This window comes from Emys orbicularis, chromosome 7, assembly GCF_028017835.1.
Source record: "Emys orbicularis isolate rEmyOrb1 chromosome 7, rEmyOrb1.hap1, whole genome shotgun sequence".
NCBI classification, from domain to species: Eukaryota; Metazoa; Chordata; order Testudines; family Emydidae; genus Emys; species Emys orbicularis.
Genome location: NC_088689.1, coordinates 16,860,633 through 16,882,737, shown reverse-complemented (window position 1 = coordinate 16,882,737; position 22,105 = coordinate 16,860,633). Strand labels below are relative to the sequence as shown.

Sequence of the window (22,105 nt, the reverse complement as noted above, 5' to 3'; positions counted from 1 at the left end):
GCAAGACTTTTCAGACAAAACTTTTCCATCAAAAAAATTGCAGGTTTGGGTCTATGACATTTTGCAAATGTGTGTCAAATTCACCAAATTGTTTCAGTCAGGTAAAAAAAAAAAAAAAAAAAAATCCTTAAAAGCTAAAAAGTTTTGTTTTGACTTTTCAATTCACAATGACTTTTCATAATTGAATTGTACTTCAATTTTATTTTTAAAAATTATAAGAGTCTCATCCAGCACCATTTAAGGTAAAGGGGATTTTGCCATTGACCTCAGTGGAGCTGGAACAGGCCCTAACTGCTCATAGTTGGCGTCCTCTGTCCTGCTACTTTCCTTCAGTGGTATCAATGGCAAAATTCCGATTGACTTCAGTGGGCACAAGAGTAGGATTTGAGCATAAATTCAGCCCCCCTTCTCACTCCCTAAAACCAGCATATGCTAACTAAATTTTAAAGAATTTTTTCTTACCAATTAGGTAATAATACTTAACACGAACACTGAGAACTTAGATAGCACTTTACAATTTCAAAGCTCTGCACAAGTATTAATTAGTGTTAATGACTCATATTACCTAATAAGATAATGACAAACCCTGCAGCTCACAATATCTAATTTCTATTTTCAGTGATAGATAAGAGGCATCTCTTAAAGGATATATTTTCTTCTAGATCCCTTTCTGCCTATTACTCTGATAGTTTTTGGAAACTGAGTGTGCATTATGGCATTTTTCTTTTTAATTTGTGGGCAAGAATTAATTGCACAAAACACACTTTTGTCCATAAAAAAGGGTTTTAGCGACAGTGTCTCTGGGTTTTGGGGTTTTATATAGAATGACACTGCGTCAATGTGGTCTCCTAAGCATTACAGGATAGCGAGAAGGGGATTCATTGCTACCCTTTAGGGGAAACAGCAACGGCTTTCTTGGTTTCTTGCTGGGTTGCCATTGCCAAGGTAATGCTTAATGGATTAAGTCTTGTGAAATAAATTCTGTAAACAGAATGTGGGCTGAGATCATTTAAACTCATTTCCCCTGTGTCCCCTTACAGTCCTGGAAGCTGTCAAGTGCAGGCAGCCTGCAAGCAGACTGTTCTCCCAGTGTTAGTCTTGAGTCTCAATAGATGCATAAAACAGCTTGTTTTTCACATACTTTCTGTGATGGTATTAAAAAAAAAAAATACCAAAAAACGCTTCACAGTTTCACCCATTGCCTTAAGCTGCATACAGCTAATCCTGCAAGGGCACCAAACATTGCTCGGTTTGTCCGTCATTAGAACATTAAAGACGTCTGTTTATGGAACAATGATATGCATGTCTGAAGGATTTTAAATAAAGGAACTGCACCAGAGAGGGGTTTATGAACAAACAATAACATCCAGGCTTAAGCAGTATCATTTCAAGTGCTGGAAGCAGAGAGAGCACGGGGCAAGGCTCTTGCCCTGAAGAGTTTATAATCCAAAGTGGGCAAGTGCACGACATGGAATTACATGTCAAACCTGAGAAAGTGCTATGGGGATGGTGCTGGGGGCAAGACCCACGTAGGAAGCTTCTTGGAAGAAGTGGGGCAGAACATTCAACTCATGGAAGGGGGGAGGCTGTTCTGAGTGTAGAAGAAGGAATAAACCTGATGGTGGGGATTGAAGGAAAGGGCCCTGGAGGACGAGAAAGGGCCGATCTTCATTTCTTATTTAGAAATAAATCAGTTTCACTTTTCAGTATTAATGAAATCTATAAATCTACATAACTTTTTCCAGAGCAATAAATCCTTTCAGAGGCTTTTAGCACTTTCTCCAATTTTGATTCACTCATCCATGGACTCCTCTTTTTCCATGTTGAGTGTTGCAGTGGAAATCTTCTCATGCAAGACGGGGGTGGTAGGGCAGGATTTCAATTCGAGCAGGAAGTGAACAAGAGTAAGATTCATACCCATGGTACTAGACGCAGTTGCCATGAGAATGATGTCACCAGCTGGGTTAAGAGAAGCAGTAAATCTCCAAGGACTCTACCAGCAAGTAAACAAGAGTTGTTCTAAGCAAGCCTTCGAAGATGGGGAGTTGGGCATAACTGGCTGCCTCGCCTTCACCACCGTATTATCTTGCCATGCAAAACTGCTAGCCCAGACATTTAGCCTTTTGGATGTGGTTCTTCCAGAAAGGACAACTCAACATGGTCGATCATTGTGTGGGATTCTCAATTACCTATCATGACAGGCAGGAAGTTCACAGTATGTTCATTGCCAGGGCCGGATTTCCCATTAGGCACAGTAGGCTCATGCCTAGGGGCGTCAGCATTCTAGGGGTGGCTAAAAATCCAAATTTTGCCACTCCCGGGTCCCGGCAGGGGAGGGACCAGCTGAGGGGGAGACGGCCCCATGCAGCCCTGCTGCTCCTCGCTCAGCCTGGTGGACAAAGTCACCTCCCAGCGAGGCCACTGAGTGCAGCCAGGGGCAGGGCTTGGGAGAGTGGGTCTCTGAGGGAGAGGGTTCTGGGGGGGCTCTGGGCAGTGAGGGGGTCGGGGGAGCTGGGCAGTGCAGTGTTTGTGGGGGTGCTGGGCAGTGGGGGAGGTTTGTGCATTGGGGCGCTGGGAAGTTGTAGTGGGGCTGTGCATGTGGGCACTGGGAGGTCTGTGGGGGTGCCTAAAAGTTAAAAGTGGTGGGGTACCCCCACCACCTGCAGCAGTTAGGAGCTCCAAGCCGCCGCAGTTAGCGTGGGGACCCCGGAGCTCTGTGCTGAGGGTTGCTCAAGGTGTAAGTCCAGCCCTGTTCATTGATTATACCATGGCTGAGTAAAACACATCCTGTAGCTACCTCAGGGCCTGAATCTACAGATACTTCCACATGGGGCATAGTGCTACTAAGATGAAGTCCCAGTTGACGTCAACTGAATTCAATGGGACTACTCATGTGAGTAAAATTATATGTTTATAAGTGTTTGCAACTTAGGTCTGAAGTGATGTGGAGGAAAGTCATTTTTAAAAAAAAATTCTTTGGGTATAGGTATTTCAGCCAATTCAATAATTGTCTGATTATTCTGTAGTATTTATTACCTACATAGCGCCTTTTATCCAAAGAGCTTCACCAACTCCAGTGGAAACCAAATCACATATAGAAGTATCTAAGGCCTCAATCCTGCAAGCACTTACAATCATGCTCAAATATAAGCACATGAGGAAACCACTGGCATCAGAGGGACTGGTCACGTGTGAAGTTAAGTGTATGCCTGCATGTTTGCAGGCCTGGGGCAGAGCTAGTGTAAATGTTACCATATTTTCTGGTTTGTCTTGTTTATCACAAAACTTCAATCTTGTAATTACAGCTGGTCAGAAAATATTCCTCCCCATTCCACAGCCCCTATGGAACGTTTTGATGAAAATAAAAAATATCATAGACATTTTCAATGGAAAATTTTGATTTGCTGAAAAAAAAACCAAACAAAAAACTGAAAATTTTCAAGCAAAGCAGAACCTTACTCGGAAAAATTTTGTTTAGTCAAAAAAATATAGTTTTGATGGAAAATGTTAGGCTAGCTCTACTTATAATATTTGATCACTCATTTTATAAAATGATCATAAAAATCATGCATTTCCTAAGCATTCAAAATGGAAAGACAGTTCCAACTCTTTACCTTTGTCTTCAGTCATTATGAACATTTGAATTAAAGAAATAGTTGAGAGGAAAAAAATGGACATGACTATGATTAGATTTGAAAGTAACTGATTATTATTTATTTCTATTACCATAGTGCCTAGGAGCCCATGTTATGGACCAGGACCTCTGTACAACCACAGAACAAAAAGCCAGTCCCAGTTTGCAACCTTTTTGTACACTATTTCTGTGACCATTTCAGTATTTGAGCTCTGTGAACACCAATGCTCACAAAGAGTTAATTTTACACTCAAATGCTCAGTTTCTGAATTGTGTATTTGATTGTAAAATGTGCAGTTTTCACAATGTTGGTTGGTTACTTAAGTCATTCAATCTGGGAACAGAAAGTGTCTGAGGTAACTAACTAAGGCTCTGGTCCTGCAATTTGATCTGCATGGAATCTTACACCCAAGCCAGAGCAGGGGCATAGGGTCTCCCCATGTGGATCGGATTGTGTGGATTGGATTGCAGGATCCAGGCCATGAATTGTAGTGACTGAAAGTGGGTACTATCTTGTAGCTGGTTAGTAGCTTATACAAAATGAGTTGCTGGGCTCAGTGCAGTTCCCAGAGAGGAACTGATCTTTGATTATTAGCAGTAAATATGCCCAATGGCCTGTGATGGACACTAGATAGGGTGGGATCTGAGTTACTACAGAGAATTCTTTCCTGGGTGCTGGCTGGTGAGTCTTGCCCACATGCTCAGGGTCTGGCTGATCGCCATATTTGGGGTCAGGAAGGAATTTTCCTCCAGGGCAGATTGGCAGAGGCCCTGGAGGTTTTTCGCTTTCCTCTGCAGCATGGGGCACGGGTCACTTGCTGGAGGATTCTCTGCACCTTGAGGTCTTTAAACCACGATTTGAGGACTTCAATAACTCAGACTTAGGTTAGGGGTTTGTTACAGGAGTGGGTGGGTGAGATTCTGTGGCCTGCGGTGTGCAGGAGGTCAGACTAGATGATCATAATGGTCCCTTCTGACCTTAAAGTCTATGAGTCTATGAGTTGTCCACATAGCAATTGTGTAGATATTTAGCAATTAACTGGCAGAGTTGGCCAACGGTAAAATTGACCATGCAGACTAAATTGCCCTTTCATCCTTAAAGACCCATAAAACCAGGTTGAAGGTGCACAGTGGGCAGGAGAGTGGGGGTAGGAAGTGATGTAGGGACACTTGCATTTCTTATGATGATGATTCTTATGACAGCAAAAACCAGAAGGATGGTGTGGTAGTTGAAACATATGTGATGTGGAGTCTATTCCTGCCTCTGCACTGACTTATTGCTCAGCAACCTTGGGCAAGCCTCTCTACCACAGGTTCCCCATCTATAAAGTGGGTGTAATAATACTTCCCTTCCTCACAGAGTTTAACGAGGTTTCATTCATGAATATATTTCTAAAGTGCTTTGAGATCTTTGGAGTGAAGGCATCACAGAATTGTTAATAGAACTTCATTAAGACTCATAAAAGCCAAAATATCTGAAAAGGTCACTCATCTGAAGGTCCTGATCATGTTTAAAAAAAGCATGGACTTTTTTTTTTTTTAAACTAACTTTCACAAAAAAGCCAGCCTGTGAATGATATGGTTTGAATTTGGACCAATTTACTCTATTCATCCTGCCTACTACATCTCTTACACAGAGAAGAGTATTTTTAACAACACTGAACTCATCCCTGCCAAAAAAAAGTTCAAAGTTAATTTTACCCTGACCAAGATGGACACGTATGACTTGCAACAGGTTAACTGCAAGGGGAAGAATTATAATTATTGTTTAAAACAAGCATTACAAGTGGTAAAGCAAAGTTAGTGTTGATCCTTTTGATTATAAACCTCTCTAAGTCTAAAGCCGAAACAAGATAAAAACACCAGAGTTAGCCTTCTTATTGCCTATAATCCATGACAAGAATCCTCTTTACTGAAGGAGTTAAAGTTTTTGCAATAAATCTAGTATGCCACAAGCTAAAATTTTTGACAGCCAATCTGGTGTAATGCAACAAATCAGTGTAACATAACAAACAGCAGACGCATTCTGTGGCACAGCGTCCCCATAAACTTCAATCTCTGGGTAAAAATCTTGATTTATTATATAGCTTTTGGACAGTTACGAAAGAAAATTTGCCAAAGATCAGAATAATCAACTCTTTCACCCAAGCAGTTTTTTATGAAAGAATAAAGCACAGAATGGGTCTGAGCAAAATAAATAAAAATTCCACACTTTTAACCCACAGAACCTTTTGCGTCATTCAGAAATATTTGCAGACATTAACAATCTTTTATCATCAAAAAGGCACTCCAGCCTTCAAAATTAGGGCTTTTTCTTAAATTTTCCTGTATTTGTAGCCGTCTAACTATCCTGTTAGTGCCATTAATAACTTGTAAATACTTACATTTGTCAAAACAGGGCTTTTTAAAGATGCATGTAGCTAATTTCCCCTAAAAACTCCTCTGTTTTGCTAAGCTATTCTCTGCAGGTTATAAAAATAGTAGTATATAATTTACAAATAGTATCTGTAATAGGATTCATTGTTGTGAATGTCTGAACTATATGTTTTCATCCACTGAAAGGGAAACTAATACATCAGACTCCTCTTGGAAATGCTAGTTGTTTTAATGCAATTTGCTTCTCCTTATTTTGGTCTCATGAAGAGGGTTGCAAACAGAAACATACATTAGCCATTCATAATAAATATACTAGCCCCATTCAGAGCATGTAAAGGCAATACTGTTGCATCATTCTGAACAGCCCTGCTGTTCCACTTGCCCGTGTAATTAGCACACAATGCAGGCCAGATAGTTTCCTGGTAGAGGCGCTGTGTACTTAGGACGAAATAAAATAGTAACAGTAAATTAAATAAATAAAGGCTGTTTTGACATCTGACCCAAGAAATGGCTGCTTGGCTAAATGGCACTTTCGTAAAGATGTTCCCATTGTTTGTTGATTTATCAAAAAAACATTGCTACTCACTGAAATTTAGATATTTGTATCTGAGAAGAAGGGGGAGGGGGAGTTATTAAGCAAGTCTTTCAGTAAGACACCAGATGATGGATAGTCAAACACAGAGTCTCCTGTAAACACAGAGAGAACCAAAAGGTATGAACTGACTCATAATTGTGTCAACACAGGTTGCAGACCCTTGGTTTATTCCAGCCTTCCTGTTTTTCACAGATTTCTTTTCACACTGCACTTTTTAGACACAGTCTCTTTTCAATACACCTTAGTGGGGTGCAGAAGAATAAAAGTTTTCACACTGAAAGGTAGACATTTTTACACACACACACACACACACACACACACACACACACACAGTGTGACAGGTTTGGTCACAGAGAGCCCCTTGGGACTGTCACCTGACATGCTGGAATTACCTCTGAGCCCGTTTTCCCTGCCAGCTTGGGACTCCAGAACCCTGCCTTGTTGAGCCAGACACGCTTAAAACTCACTTAAAATCACTACCACTATCTCAAAGCAATCAGCTGTGCACAGATCCTGTTCGACTATGCCACTGTGACAGGACCTGTCACAGTGGCCTGTCACATGTAGGGCTGTTTTGTTTTCCCATCTCAAGAGCCTGACCCTGCAACTGATCCTCATGCAATTAGACCCACTAAAGTCAATGAGGTTTTTCATCTGTGGAAAGGTTGCAGGATTGGACCTGTGATTTGGAAATAGGTTGTCATGTGGAATGCTAGATCTTTTCCAAAAATCCATTTTAAAGATCTCACAAAATTGTATAAAACTAAGCAGTTTTAACTGCTCCATCCAATCTTCATCCTCAGTAACTTAAACAGTCATATATTAGGCTTAGGGCCAGACTGTGATATACCAGTACTCATGCTGAATAGTGCCTAAGTGCTTCTGTAGTCTTATTAAAATCAATGTGTAAAGTGCTACTCAACAGGAATAAGGGTGGCAGGATCTGGACTTCTTTTTATTTCCATCTGTACCAAAAATGCATCAATCACTATAATTTTTAATCAACAAATAATCTTTGCAGCAAAGCCACATCTGACCACTTCGCCCCAAGGGAAACTTTCTGCCGGCATTTTTTTTTCTGGTCCATTAATAAAAAGATACAAAGAAAACAAATTTTAGGAGGGAACTGCCACAAATAAATGTCAGAAATGACACCCATATAATATTTCAGAAACAATAAAAGTTGAGACAGATTGAATTTTTTAACGATCTTCCTTGAAGGTTATTGTGTGTTTCTCTGCAGCAGGAAGTCTCATGCTGTACAGTTTTCCCCTTTAGGAGCCAAGGTTAATTGAATAGCAGAGATAATATATTGTCATTTGCACATGGAATTAAGTCCCCCTTGCTCCCAGCAGGTTCCGTACCTTCAGAAATTGTTCCAAGGTTGTCCATGAACTGGAAGAGGGGCTATTTTTTTTTTTATGTCCATTGCCCTTCTTTAGCTCCCTTCAACCACATAGTGAGGGAAGTGAAATTTGCTGGAGGAGACCATGAAAACAGTTTCATAACTTTCCACATATTTTCCCTGCATAAATACTCGGCAAATCTGGAGTGTAAATCATGCTATAGCACATTGGTCAAGTCCCATGAGTGCCACTGAAGTCAGACGAATTATGGTATTTGCTATCTCAGTTGTTACAATTTCTCGCCTTTCGTTTATTCATTGCCAGTGTCTGGATTTACGTCAGAGGGGGAAAATAGGAGTTTCGCTAGCTAAAGTTAACCCCTTATTGCAGGAACAGTAACATCATGTTTTCCAGCAGCAATTTACAAGGATATACCCATTAACATTGCTTCATAATGATGCAGTCAAGAAATTTTCCAGACGTGAGCAGGAGAGATTATACTCTGTGGAAACAGCAACTGGAAACTCCAATGCCAAACCTTTGTTTTATTGATGTGAAACAAATATTTTGATGTGAAACAAATATTGAAGTAATTAAAAAAAAAAGTTTTACAAGACCTACATAAAAGTGCTGTGACATGTATGCTGGATGGCTACTGCTGAGCGAGTCTGCCTGGCTGTACGAAGTGTTTACTATTTGCATATTACCTCCAGAATAAACTAAATTATTAATGTCGAACAACACTGAAAGGCTCTCTGCTTTTACCAAGTCTCCGACTCCCTGATATAAGGCTACTTCTTTCAAGGCAATGTCGGGTGATGCAGAAAAGGATCCATTTCCACTCGGTAGAGCCTGTTATGCACAATGTTGCCCCCCGTATGGACCAACCAAAGCATCTGTTACATGTATCCTGAATTGTCTAATGGAGATACACCTTGTAAACGCAAGTCCCCTTTGGCTGCCAGGGCCTGCACACACAACCAGAGGGGCATGGCCTTTGTCCTCTGCCTTGCAAAGGCACCTGTTGTCATGGTCAGTGCGTCTTATGCCCATAACACCAATGTTAGTTTATAATGCCTCCTTCAGACACAGAAAAACGCATCGTTTGCACAGTGAAGTTACAGGAGCTAAATGGAAGCCACTCAGGTGTGGAGAATATGTACTTTGTTTCTGCAATGTTTCTAAAAGAGAATAGGCCTCTTACCTATTGTTCTTCGGAGATCTTCACACAGGCTAATGTGAGGGAATTTCAAGATTTCCTTCCACTTTTTGCTTTTGCCTTTGCGCTTTCCTCCACCCCCTGCAGAAGAAGGAGAAGAGATGTCAGGATTATAATCTTTTTCAGTGCCACGCCCAATCCACACCTGGGCTGTCCTCTCACTCAGACCTATTAGCACAGTCACAGCCCCCATAAACACCTTTTGAGTATCGCAGCTCTGTAAGAGCGGCAGTCAGAGTCAGTGTTGTGTTAGAAAAAGGCCCATGCTACACTGATATTTGAAAATTGTATTGGCAGAGATAGGTCAAGGAGGCAATGTTTGGATCCAGACCTGGATTACTGAAGCCTAGAGTTCAGTCTGAGCCCCAGACAAGACCAACAAGTTTGAGAGTGCTGAACTGAGCTGTTCTCATGGCATTTCAACCCAGAGTGAATTCATGAAAATCAGACATTCGTCTGAAGTTTCCACCACCTTAGACTTCATCTGAGGCACATCTGAATAACAGGCCCCTTACGGTTTTGAATCTGACCCAAGCCCCATACCTAAGGAAGGCTTGGATCTGGAGGTCAAAATTCAACACCTCCTGTCCCCCACCTCATACAGCCATAATCTCAAAGTGGCATTGCCTTTAGGAGTTACACTCATGGATCACTGCTTACTGCGTAGGGTTAGTATTCATTTTAAAGAAAAAAAAAAAACAAGAAAAAATTCAGTCAATTCACCCAAGTATACAAAGCAGAGATTCTTTTCTTATCTTTTTTGTCTTTCTTTCCTTTGCTCCTCCCCTCACCCCCCTCACCTTTCCTTTGGACCCGATTGTTCTCATTACAAAAAATAAGAGGTAGTTTGGAATTAATCTGAAGCCTGTATTGTTGCTAAATACCATTTTAAAATGTCGACTGCAAGACAATAACAATAAATGTTTTCATCAGAGGGTCTCAAAAGTGAGCGACAACCGTTTATATAGAAAATAATACAATATTTTTTCATACATCACTTCATCACAAAAAAATAGATCCCCACTGAGGATGAAGAGCCAGGACTCTGCGGGCGAGTGTGGGCTGTTTGTGGCACTCCCCACACGGAGCTGCCTGGAGTCTGGAAAGTTCCTAAAGCCCTGAGCCCAATGGGGTACAAGTTGCTCAGAATTCTACCTCTGCAACCCCAGCCGGAGTCAAAGCACCATGGGTCTATGCAGGCTGCTGCCTCTGCTCCCACTGAGACCAGTCTTGGGTGAGTTACTAAAGCCTCCCGAGCACTGCTGCTGAAGCTTCAGGTTGAACGAAATCACCCAAGGTTTCTCTACTCCGGGAGGTGAGACAAATTAAGGAAAGCTGTGACGTTAATCCCCTCCTGTGTGGATGCTCTCATTCAGAAGTAGGGAGACCTTTGTTCACTGAAAGACCACTTTGCTTCTGAATGAGTGCATCCATGCAGGGATTAAATGCGCTATGTGCTTTAACTTCACGGCTTTAGTTAATTCGCCTTAACTTGCCTGACTGTCCCCATGCAGACAAGCCCCAGGGGTGAGCGTGGGCCACTATCTCTCCCACATCCCCACCAGAGACCTGCCCCCCAAATCACCTTTATGGACTCCACTGCTGGCATCCCTGCCTTCTCTGAACAATCTCTCTCGTGAGCATGTTTAACAATGTCACCTCCCACGTCTCTAGTTTCTGTGCTCCCCTCCCCTTTTCATCTCTTTTTCCCCACAGCTCCACCTAATTACATCCTCCTCCTGCCTTCCCTCCACCTCTTGCCTTCCTACATTCCCCGCTCACCTTGCTTTTCAGTTTTGACACAGTAGTAACAATACCTGATCCTCCTGAGCATTCTCTACACTACAGATTCCACCAACAGACCTGCACTGGAATGATGTCTACAATCAGATTATTTTGAATCCAAGATCTGAGGACAAAGAATGCATGGGCTGGGGAAACAGAGTCCTACCAGAATTTAGGGCAAGGCAAAATGGCAATTGTGCCATCTGTCCAGGAATCAATCAGATGAGGTTTTGGACAATCAGTACCCAAATGATTTTAGGTCACATTCTCTCTTAGGTGCTAGAGTCTTCTCTAGAGCATCTTTAGTAGAGCTCAGCTTCTTACTGGGATCTCCAGAGGTTGTAGTACCTATGGGCTCACTCATTTCAGTGCAGGGAAACATAATGAAGCCAAATGCGCTGTAATTATTGTCTTGCAGTGTAATGCTAAATAATTTCTCACATCTAGACTAGCTCAGTCTACTGAGGGTATTTTAATACTGGCTCTCTTTTTCTTTCTCTGTCCCGGCATTTTTAATTCTAACTTTTCTTTCTCTCTTTTTCACCTTCTTCTTTCCCCATGATTACACCCCACCACAGGAAACAACGGTGTAAAAAAAAAAGAAAAGGTGTAAATAAAAGTTTCCACATCAGCAATAATAAAGGGTAAAGGAATGTGATGAGGAGGGTTTCACTCTCATCACAGTTCCTGCCACGTGTCTATCCCAATTAGACAGGCTGTGCAATCACGGAGAATGAATATTCTTCTAAATCTGAAACCCCAGCTGTTTTTTCTGAGATTTCTCTCAGTGCTGTATTTATTGTGATTCAGTCTCTGCACACAAAATCTGATTCACATAATTCTACTTTAGATGCCATGACACGTCGAGTGACTAATTCAGAGCCAAGTTCATTGTTAGTGAGCTGGGAGAGACTCAATCGTAGATTGAGAGTATGGTGGATACTACATGATTTTGCAGACTAAATAAGGGGTGTTGATTCAACAGGTAACAGAATATTACATGGGAAGCTTGAAAACTTTGGAAGTTTTGCAAAAATCATGGAGTATTTGGGGCACTTCTGATCATGTAAATACAACCTTTCCACAATATGGGATAGAGGGGAGTTCTTTCTGAATCATGACTAACTCACTTCTCTATTCTCTTGCCTCTGTGACTAATGGCTTTGTTGTTTAAGGGCTTGGTACGCCCACATCTTGAATACCGTATGTAGATCTGGTCGCCCCATCTCAAAAAAGATATATTGGAATTGGAAAAGGCACAGAAAAGGGCAACAAAAATTATTAGGGTATAGAACAACTTCCATATGAGGAGAGATTAACAAGACTGTGACTTTTCAACTTGGAAAAGAGACGACTAAGGGGGAATATGATAGAGGTCTATAAAATCATGACTAGAGTGGAGAAAGTATCTAAGGAAGTGTTATTTACTCCTTCTCATAACACAAGAACTAGGGGTCACCAAATGAAATTAATAGGCATCAGGTTTAAAACAAACAAAAGGAAGTATTTCTTCACACAAAGCACAGTCAACCTGTGGAACTCTTTGTCAGAGGATGCTGTGAATGCCAAGACTATAACAGGGTTAAAAAAAAAAAACTTGATAAGTTCATGGAGGATAGGTCCACCAATGGCTATTAGCCAGATGGGCAGGGATGGTGTCCCTAGCTTCTGTTTGCAAGAAGTTGAGAATGGGCGACAGGGGATGGATCACTTGATTATTACCTGTTCTGTTCATTGCCTCTGAAGCACCTGGCATTGACCACTGTTGGAAGACAGAATACTGGGCAAGATGGACCTTTGGTCTGACCCAGTGTGGCCGTTGTTATGTTCTTGCCTTAAATTAGACTTTAAACTCTTTATTGACAGGAATTTAGTTATTGTAATACTCTCCTTTCTACCCTTCCTTCTCAGCTCTTCCCTCTCCAGTCCATCCAAAAGGCTGTTGCTAAAGAAATGTTCATTTTCTATCACTCTAACCATCAGAGCCGTAGCAAAAAAGAACGTGGCCCCCTCCGAACGGTGGCCCCCTCCGAACATATGTCCGGGCGGGGCCCCTTACAATGCAGAAACTAGAATGCGGTATTTATTTTGCCACTTTTAGGGGCCCCCTTCCTTGCGGGGCCCCCTCCAGTCGGAGGGTACGGAGGGCGCTCGCTACGCCTCTGCTAACCATGTCCTCCTAGAGTCACTTCATTTGCTGTCCCTGGTGCTTGCATATCTCCCATTTCCTGCCTGCTAAACGTCTTCTCTCTCTTCCTCTTCAGACCCCATTGTAAAAATCACTTATTCCAGGAATGTTTTCTTCCTTCTAACCACTGATAATTTTGATTTCACTCTCTTCCCTGAACAACTGCCTCATGCCTTGTCTTGTGTTTGTTTGCCTTGTTTACTGTAGATTGTAAACTTTTGAGTGTCCAACTCTATGATGGTATATCTCCATGGGAATTTACTGCACTATATAAATATTTATTAACTAGTTGTGGGGGCAGATCCTTAGGTGGTGTAAACAATGGAGCTATGATAAAATATACCAGATACTCCACTGAGAACAAATGGGCCAAACATTTTAGGATCAATCATTCTTTTTTTAAAGTCATCTTCACAGAAATTCTCAAGATGTGCTTTCAACTGTAGCAGCACAAATCAGTGCAGTACATTATAAAGCAACTCTCCACCTGAAATGTCAGTTTCGATATTGTGTTGGGGGGGAACCTGACCACGATGGGGCAGAAGGACTTTTAAAATGCATTTGATTTAAAATATATATTGCTACAGACAAAATGGATGATGCATTTTTGACATTAATTTGCATCACAATCTGGGAAGGTCTCCTAGGTCCCTAGTTACAACTGTGACTGATGCATGGTATAGCCAGTGAGTTCTTTTCTCTTCTGTGCCCATCCTACAAAAAGCAGCAGCCTCCTCTGATGAATGATTTGCTCTTAGCTAAATGCAACGTGGTGTTACTATTTTGCCTGTGACGTCTTTATGTTAAAGATGCTGATCAACTGCTTTAATCTACCTGACCTTTCGGCTCTCAGCCTCTCTCATGGAGCCAGCAGCACTTGCTGGCTCCAAATGTAATTCTAGGGTGTTTGAAGGACATAATGCATTGAGACAGCTGAGACAGGGTAAATTGTCTGGCAGAGTTAAAAGCTAAAAGGGAAGGTTTCTCTGAATAGTTTGGTAATTGTGCAGGTTGCACAAGTAAAGGCTTTTCACTTGCCTTGATTCCTGTCTTTACGCTGTCTACTCAGGCCAGGACGATCTGCAATCTTCAAGGCAGCTTTTCTTAGCAAAACCTGACAAACCTGCTGTGTTTTATATGCTAGTTTTATCATGAGGGTGTGGGGTGGCTGATTTGAAACCTCAGTTTGATGATGGCAATACAAGGTGAAATGCCAATAACAGTGTGAAATTTCAGTGCTGTTACTGGGCATTCACGTAATGACCGGCATACTGAGGAGTGAAGCTAATTTTTCATTATGCCATCCAGTCCTACAGGCAAAAGTATTTTCTCTCTGCAAAAGTTACTAAAAAAATACATGGCCTTTTTAGTGTCAGATATTCAGATCCCTTATGGCAAATCTACCTCTTTTCTCTGTATGTATGTTAAATAAAAACATGCATACAAAACATTTAGGACTAGGAACTGCCCTTAATCCAACCTGGCTAATTATATGGTCCCCATCACTGTAGTACATGGACGTTTACCATCACAGCCCCCAGAAGATATATCTAGTGCAGCAGAGGGGGTATTATCTCCATGCCCATTTAATCATTGGCCTTTCTTCTGTCACTGCCAATTGGGGTACTACGAGTGATGTAGACACCTTTCAACTTGGCAACAGACTGGACTGATGCAACCAACTTGTTTCACATGAGCTGCTGAACAGCCACTACATAGCAACGATTTCTTGTTGTGACAGAGATGGGTTGGTTTGAACCAGCGGCCTAGCAGATTTTATCTATTTTGAGGTAATGAATAAATAGACCAAAAAAACAAAAAAGACTGAATTTTGGGTGGTATTGTGGTCTGATTTGTTAAGACCTGGTGATTTATTCCATCAGGGTGTAAATATTTACTTAGTACACTTTATATATACTCATTTGTATTTCATAGAATCACAGAAGATTAGGGTTGGAAGAGTCCTCAGGAGGTCATCTAGCCCAACCCCCTCCTCAAAGCAGGACCAACACCAACTATAGCATCCCAGCCAGAGCTTTGTCAAGCCAGGCCTTAAAAACCTGTAAGGAAGGAGATACCACCACCTCCCTAGGTAACCCATTCCAGTGCTTCACCACCCTCCTAGTGAAATAGTTTTTCCTAATATCCAACCTAGACCTCCCCCACTGCAACTTGAGATCATTGCTCCTTGTTTGGTTTGACCTCTCCAGTGTACTCTCATACTGGAGGGGGGTAGGGTGGGGTTCAGGAACAACTCTGGGCCTGGGAGGCCCCAGCCTGGCAGGCCTATGGGCATGCTGCAGTGGGAGGAGGACTTAAAAAGGAGGTGCTGCAGCCCAGCAGGGGGGCAGGTGGAGAGAGACAGACTGGCGCTCGCTGCTGCGGAAGGACTATGCTAGGAGGGTATCCCCAGGAGGAGGGCTGCTCCATGAAGCCAGGAGTCTCTAGCCTCCAGAGGCCCATAGGCTGGGTTGCAAGAACCACAAGCCACAACATACCCGAAGCAGGGACAGAGCGGTAGGAAGAGACCCAGGGAGAGTTAGCTGGACTGCAGGCAGAGGTGCTGGAACTAGGGGTGCTGCCGCACTCCCCGGCTTGAAGTGGTTTCCATCATATACAGGGTTTACCGTTTGATTCAATGGCTCTCAGCACCCCCACTATACAAGTTGTTCCAGCACCCCTGACTGCAGGTAGTGGGCGCCTTCATTACGGTGCCCAAGGGAGCCCTGGGTTGGAACCCAGTGGAGTGGGAGGGCCTAGGTTTCCCCACCACTAGGTGGGGCTGCCGCCACAGACTCTAACCACTAGGCAGGGGCTCACCCATTCACAGCACCATATAAGAATCTCTCTGAAGAGCTGAATATGGTGCCTACTCAGCTGCAATTAAGCAACACACATTTAAAATACAAAACATTAAAGAACAACCTGCCCAAGTAGACACCAACTGAAACCCTCAAAGGCTCTGGCAAACCTGCCCTCAGGCAAACCACACACTCCAGTTAACACACTCTACAGGGGAAAAAAATTTATTCAAAACAACTTAATGGCCCCAAAAGTGGCGAAAGAAAAATTGGCTGCAATGAATGGACCTCAAATATGGATTAAAAGCAGCCAATGAGGGATTAAGACAGACTTCATGTGGCAGAGAGTTCCACAGCTCAGGTCCCCCCACAAAGCAAGCTCTGCTGCTGAGCTGATCATGACCAACACTAAAAATTCAGGACCTGTGAGGAAGCAGAGAAACTGCTGTCTGGCGTAGCAGGGATTAAAGAAACCTTTGGGTTTAGCTAGCCCGGCCCCACTATACCTGCAGCCAATGCCAGGCCTGGAGTGGGGAGAAAAGAAGGGAGCTTGGCTCAGTTTGGGGCTCACTGGTGAGGAGGCCCAAAGGGACAGATCAGCAACCGGCTAGCCAGCACAGCCACTTGAGGCAAGTAAGGGCTCCCCTGCCAAGAGGAACCTGCAAATAAGCCTCAGGTGCGGGGCAACTGGACTACTGGTGCCATGCCCCAAACTAAAGAGACTTGAAGGAAATAGCCCAAGGAAGAGGGTCTCAACAACCCCCACCACCACCACCAGGAGGGAGACCCGTTGCCCCTATTTAGGGGTTGACCTACACAGGGCCCTGGGCTGAGACCCAGTGGAGAGGGAGGGTCTGGGTCTCCCTACCACCCCTCGTGGCCTTACAGAGTGAAAAACTAGCCACTAGGCTGCAAGGCCACAAAAGACCCTATCACAGGACCTGATTCTCATTTATACTTGGGTTCCTTGACTCTGGGAAGGAAAAGCGGCCTTAAAGTGGGAGTAAATGTAGGTTACATTATGGCCACTTTTGGTGCTGGAGTGGTGTCAAGGGCCTTTAGTGTAAACGAGAATCAAGCCCCAGGAGTCAATCTGCTATGGCTGATCAGACTTGTGGGCAAGAGAAATAGTTGAGTGGCAGTCACTCAAGTAAAGTGGTTGCTATTAAAGAGTCATCTTTTACCCAGAGTTTCCATGCTGTAGTATCTAAGACATCAGTTATTTCTTTTCTAGATACAAGGAATTTTTTCTGTGGATAAATGTTTAGTTTTTAACAGTGACTACTGTGGGCCAGAATTATGAAGGGTTTTAAATAACAGTAGTAAGATTGTGATGTGTCTTTTGGTCCTCTAACAGCCAGTGTAGATGATGGAGAGCCACCGTAAAACAACTGTAAGCGCCTAGACTCCAATTAGGATGTTATTCATGAAATTCACACCTCTCTGGGTCTGGAGGACTGAACGTGAATTGCATCTGCCATTAATTCTCAAATAAACAGTGATGGGATGCTTTCCAAACTGAAGCTGTCAAGCATGTATATCTATAGCAACATGCAGATGGATTTGTGTGCAAATGTGCCGTGATATTCACAAACACATTAACAAAATCTTGGACTAGTCTGAGAGCCATGCTCAGCAAAAAGCGATCTGCAGAAGCCCCTGACCGATCATGGCTCCGGCTTTTGCATTTTGATATATGATGGTAACTACAGAATTTGATTCTCTTTGGAGAGCGTATTTTCGGCTTTTGATGGTATTTCATATGTCACGGACACTAACTTTCTTCGTTGTATTGGGAGTAGTAAATTAGGGGATTCTTTTGGAGATTCCCAATGATTCTATAAGGTTTTCCAAAAACAGATTAGCTTTGGGGATCCCCTAATATGTTGTATGGCTAAAATAAGCTTCCTATTTTCTTTTCCCCAGGGTGAAGGGATGGGATTTGTGGGGGAGGAAATTCCTTTCATGTTTGTAATAGGAACCATTTTTATTTTTTATAATACATTTCTATTGGAGAATAGGCAAGGTCGATGGGCAACAAGAATGATTAGAGGCATGGACAAACCTCTGTATGAAAAGGATCTAAAATACTGGGATTATTTACTTTAGAGAGGAGATAAATAGGGGAGTGGACATGTAAAAGATGCACAAAATAATGAATGAGATAAAAAAGGTGGCTTGGCAACTTCTCTCACCATCTCTTATACTACAAGCAAAAGGGGATGTTCAGTGTAATGAAAGGTAGCTCATTGGAAATGGATAAAAAAAAAAACCATTCCTTTTTAACAAAATGTGCAGTTAGCTTGTGGAACTCCTTGACACAAGATATTATTAAGGCCAAAAAGTTAGTGGGATTAAAGAAAGGACTGAATGTTTATATGGATAACGACAGCATCCAGAATTACAATTGAATGGATTTACAAATTTTTTTTTAAAAGAGTGCTTTGGAAGATATATAAACCCTCATGCCTCTGGGAATAAACCACACATAATTAATGAGGTTGAGAGGAAACTTTCCCTGAAACAGTAGCTGCTTATTGCAGGGTTACTTACACTTTCCTCTGATGCCCCTGGTACTGACCACTCTCAGATACAGGATACTGGACTGGATTGGGAATTCTACTGTTCCTATGGCAATGGAAACATCTAGGGTGGTACTCATCAGACCCCAGTTTCAATGGGACCACTCATAATGCCTGGGCTTTGCATCAGATGTCATTTTACATCTCCAGAGTAGCATAAAGCAGCAATGGTGTCTGATGAAAAATGCACTGAACTCAACAGGGGCCTTTCTGTTGATTCCAGTGGGCTTCGGATCAGGCCCTTATTGAGAGACAGGATCTGCCTCGAAGCCTCAACAATTTTTCTACCCCTACAGGTGGCCTCACCAGTTCAGAGGTTGATTAAAGCTGGCTGGAAACCAGAAATTCTATTGCATGGGAAATACTGGCATTTCCAAACTTGTTTCCATTCGGAATCACAACAAAAAGTTGACATTTCATTTTTTTGTGGAACAGAAATGTCACAAAATTTAGATTTGGGAATAATGAAATATTTTCTTTTGATAATGTAAAATCATTTCATTTCAAGAAGGTGAAATGTCCCATTTCTCTACTGTTGAAACATACAATATAGAATATTAAATATTAAAATTATTGTAATATAATTCAATAGCAAAAACAACACGAGAAAGAATTATTTGTTTTCAGCAGTTTTCCCTCAAAATATCATCAAAATCAACATGTTCCAGCAAAATGTTTTGATTTCAATGAACCTGTGTTTTCTGACAGAAAACTGTTCCGTTTAAAATGTTCTGACTAGTTCTAGTTTTGATACATTTGCTGGGCAGCATAGTGGAAGCCTTAGCTGTGCCTGTTTTGAGTGTGTGGGGAGGAGAAACTGGTCTCAGTTCTTCAGGGCTGGCAACTTTCTCCAGCATTAAAATCATCTGAAAAGTAAAGGACTCAAAGAATGTTCTCCCTGAACCTACACCCAATTTCCTACTTTCACCACCACTTCCTTTAACCTAAATGACTTGCACAACTGGAATATATATTGAACATACAGGGCCAGCTTCCTCTTCCTAACAGTTCTCCAAAGAGTGAGCACAACCTTGGTTTCCACACAGCTTGCTTGTAAAGGGCTTGATAACATCTCTTCAGGAAGGAACCATTTTTTACAACAGCTTTTTCAATTTACGACCTGCCTTATAAATGTATTACCCTGTTTTAGTAATGCATCCAAAGCTGCTGGCTACAATTTAAGAACTCGATCCTGAAAATATTTCAGCAGGTGAGTGACTTCACTCAGGTATGCACGGAACTGTTATGACACAACTCACATGAATAAAGGCACTCACGTGCTTAAGTGTTTGCAGGGCTAGCCTTGAAATCCAGAATTTCCAGGAGAGCTCTGGTCCCATTTAGACATCAAAAAGAAGTGGCTAGATTTTTGAATGTGCTCAGCACATTGGGTGCAAAACGCTCTTGGAAATCTGGCTTTTCAGGTCACAATGGGAGCTGTGGGGGACAGAGCGCTTGTGAAAATCTGGCCCTTGTGCAGATACCCAAATAGGAGTTCAGCTCTCTTGAAAAACTGGGCCCCACTGGTAGATGCTGAGCTCTTGAAAATTTGGCCCTGAACTCTAGAAACTCTGGGCTCCCATGTGCATGTCAGAAAGAGCTGTGTGGGCTTTTTCTCCTGCAGAAATCTGTCGTGCATGGTCTCCAAAAAGAACGTAGGTTCCCATTTTGTCCTCGTCCATGTGATATTTGTTTTTTACTGCGGGTATTTCTGAGCCATGGAGATCAGACCCAAATCCAAAATTTCCCACAGTGTGGGAGGAGGTTCCATTTAGGAACAATCCCGCCTTTAACCAATTGCTTCAAAATTAATTTCCTATCAACTTGATTATGGGGTGGGGAGGTCTGAGGGGAGAGAAAAAGCCTTTTAATAAATGTGATGAAAAGTTAATGATCTGGGACAGAAAATATCCTGCCTAATCTGACTGATTATTAGTTCCAGCTAATTGCTGGGAGCCTGCAGATATTCTGATAAGTACCCCAGAAATCCAGCTGTTATTTGTTCATAAACAAACAACAACATGTGCATTACTTATTTCAGAGTCAGGAAAACAACAACAAGAAAGAACCAATGTAAAGTCTCCATGAAGGTGGCATCAGAGTGAATCTCTCAAGTTGCAAGTTCCTCCATCTTGAATCCCCTCATAGCCCTGCTTCTTAGCACACAGAGAGGCAGACTCTATACATTTAAAGAAGCAGGACACCCAATCATAACTATACAGAGCCTGATTCCTGGTTATCTTACAGCCCTTTTTTCACCATCTCTGGCAGCACAAAGATGGTGTAAAGTAACTTCCCAGGGCCCGCAGGGAATATCCTTGCCATAGCATCCCCCATCTCCTGCAACAGGCCTCAGCATATGCGATGCTCCAGCATGGGATAGGCATGTATGAGAAAGTGGGTGTTGTGGGAGTGAGACAGAGTGGCTGGTGCATTCTTATGCTGTGGTGTGTCTGCACCACTGCAGTGGTCCACAGGAGCCATTGTATCCGTTGCATAGTGCCAGGCCTAGAATTGTCCCTGCTCTGGTGCTGGGATAAATCCCACTGATACTCCACAGAAGGCTTATGCAAACTATGTGAGCCTCTTGGGGCTGCAAACTTGGGCTGAGAGTCTTATGAGAATGAGTTAACTTGCAGAATGTCCTGTACTTCCCGCTCAGAGTAGCTTCCAGAACATTCTCTTTTCAGGCCGTTCAGCACTTCTAGAGCCAACCAGAAATACAAATAACCCACCATTCTAGTATCAGTAGTTTCTATTTGAGTTCAGGGCCTACCAAGCTTAGGGGTTGGGGGTAGTGTCTTATTGTTCAAAATCCCCTGCCCATTGCTAATCACTGATCTCTGATACACATTTGTGTTATCTGGGGAGCAGGCTAAGAGGTGGCTGGTAGAGAACAACACAGCGTTCAGCACCAGAGCTGTGGATCCCAGCTTGTTAGCCCTGTGACGACTGAAGGCTACCCATCCCTGAACTTAAAGGCGCCTTGTCAGGACACAGAAGCAGCGTGAATTGAAGAACTGGCTCCCCCTCTCTTCACATCAAAAATAGATAATTTCATTGTACATGTGTGCTGCAGAACTCTCCTGCAGAACTCCAAGTCCTTAGCCAGATTCTCACAGTAAACACTTGACAGCACTGCTGCACCCACACAGCACCCTGGCAGGGAACATTCCCATGCACAGGTCCATTTGTTCAAAGTAGGTTTCCCCCCGCCCCCAGATATGTAACTTAATTCCAAAGCCACAGGAAGAATTCACATGCAATATGCAAAGATACGAAGGGGGGTGTCTCCATGAAAATCAGTTTGAAATGCCAGTTAAGATCAAGCATATGGAAGCTGCAGTTAATTGGCTGGCCCAGACACGCCACATGCCATGCACAGTGGATTAAAGATAGGCTGGCTGGCTAGCTAGCTGGGCAAGGATGGAGTAGCTGCTGATCCGGATGGGGAGAGCCATCTTTGTAAACAGAAAGGGTTGCAGCATTCTGAGAACACTGCAACCCTTTGATCTCAAGTGGCACCTTGATACTAAAGGGTTAATAACACAGGCAGCAAAAACAATGTATGGGCACTCA

At 42.7% G+C, this 22,105-nt stretch overlaps 1 protein-coding gene across 1 annotated transcript in view; it reads right to left on the bottom strand.

Annotated features, from left to right (window-relative positions):
* Positions 1-22,105, bottom strand: part of GRK5 (G protein-coupled receptor kinase 5) — a 228,821-nt gene that overhangs the window by 119,942 nt on the left and 86,774 nt on the right. The window contains exon 2 of the mRNA XM_065407317.1: positions 9,156-9,251. Within this exon, the coding sequence (XP_065263389.1) occupies positions 9,156-9,251 (96 nt within the window). The remainder of the gene's footprint in view (positions 1-9,155; positions 9,252-22,105) is intronic.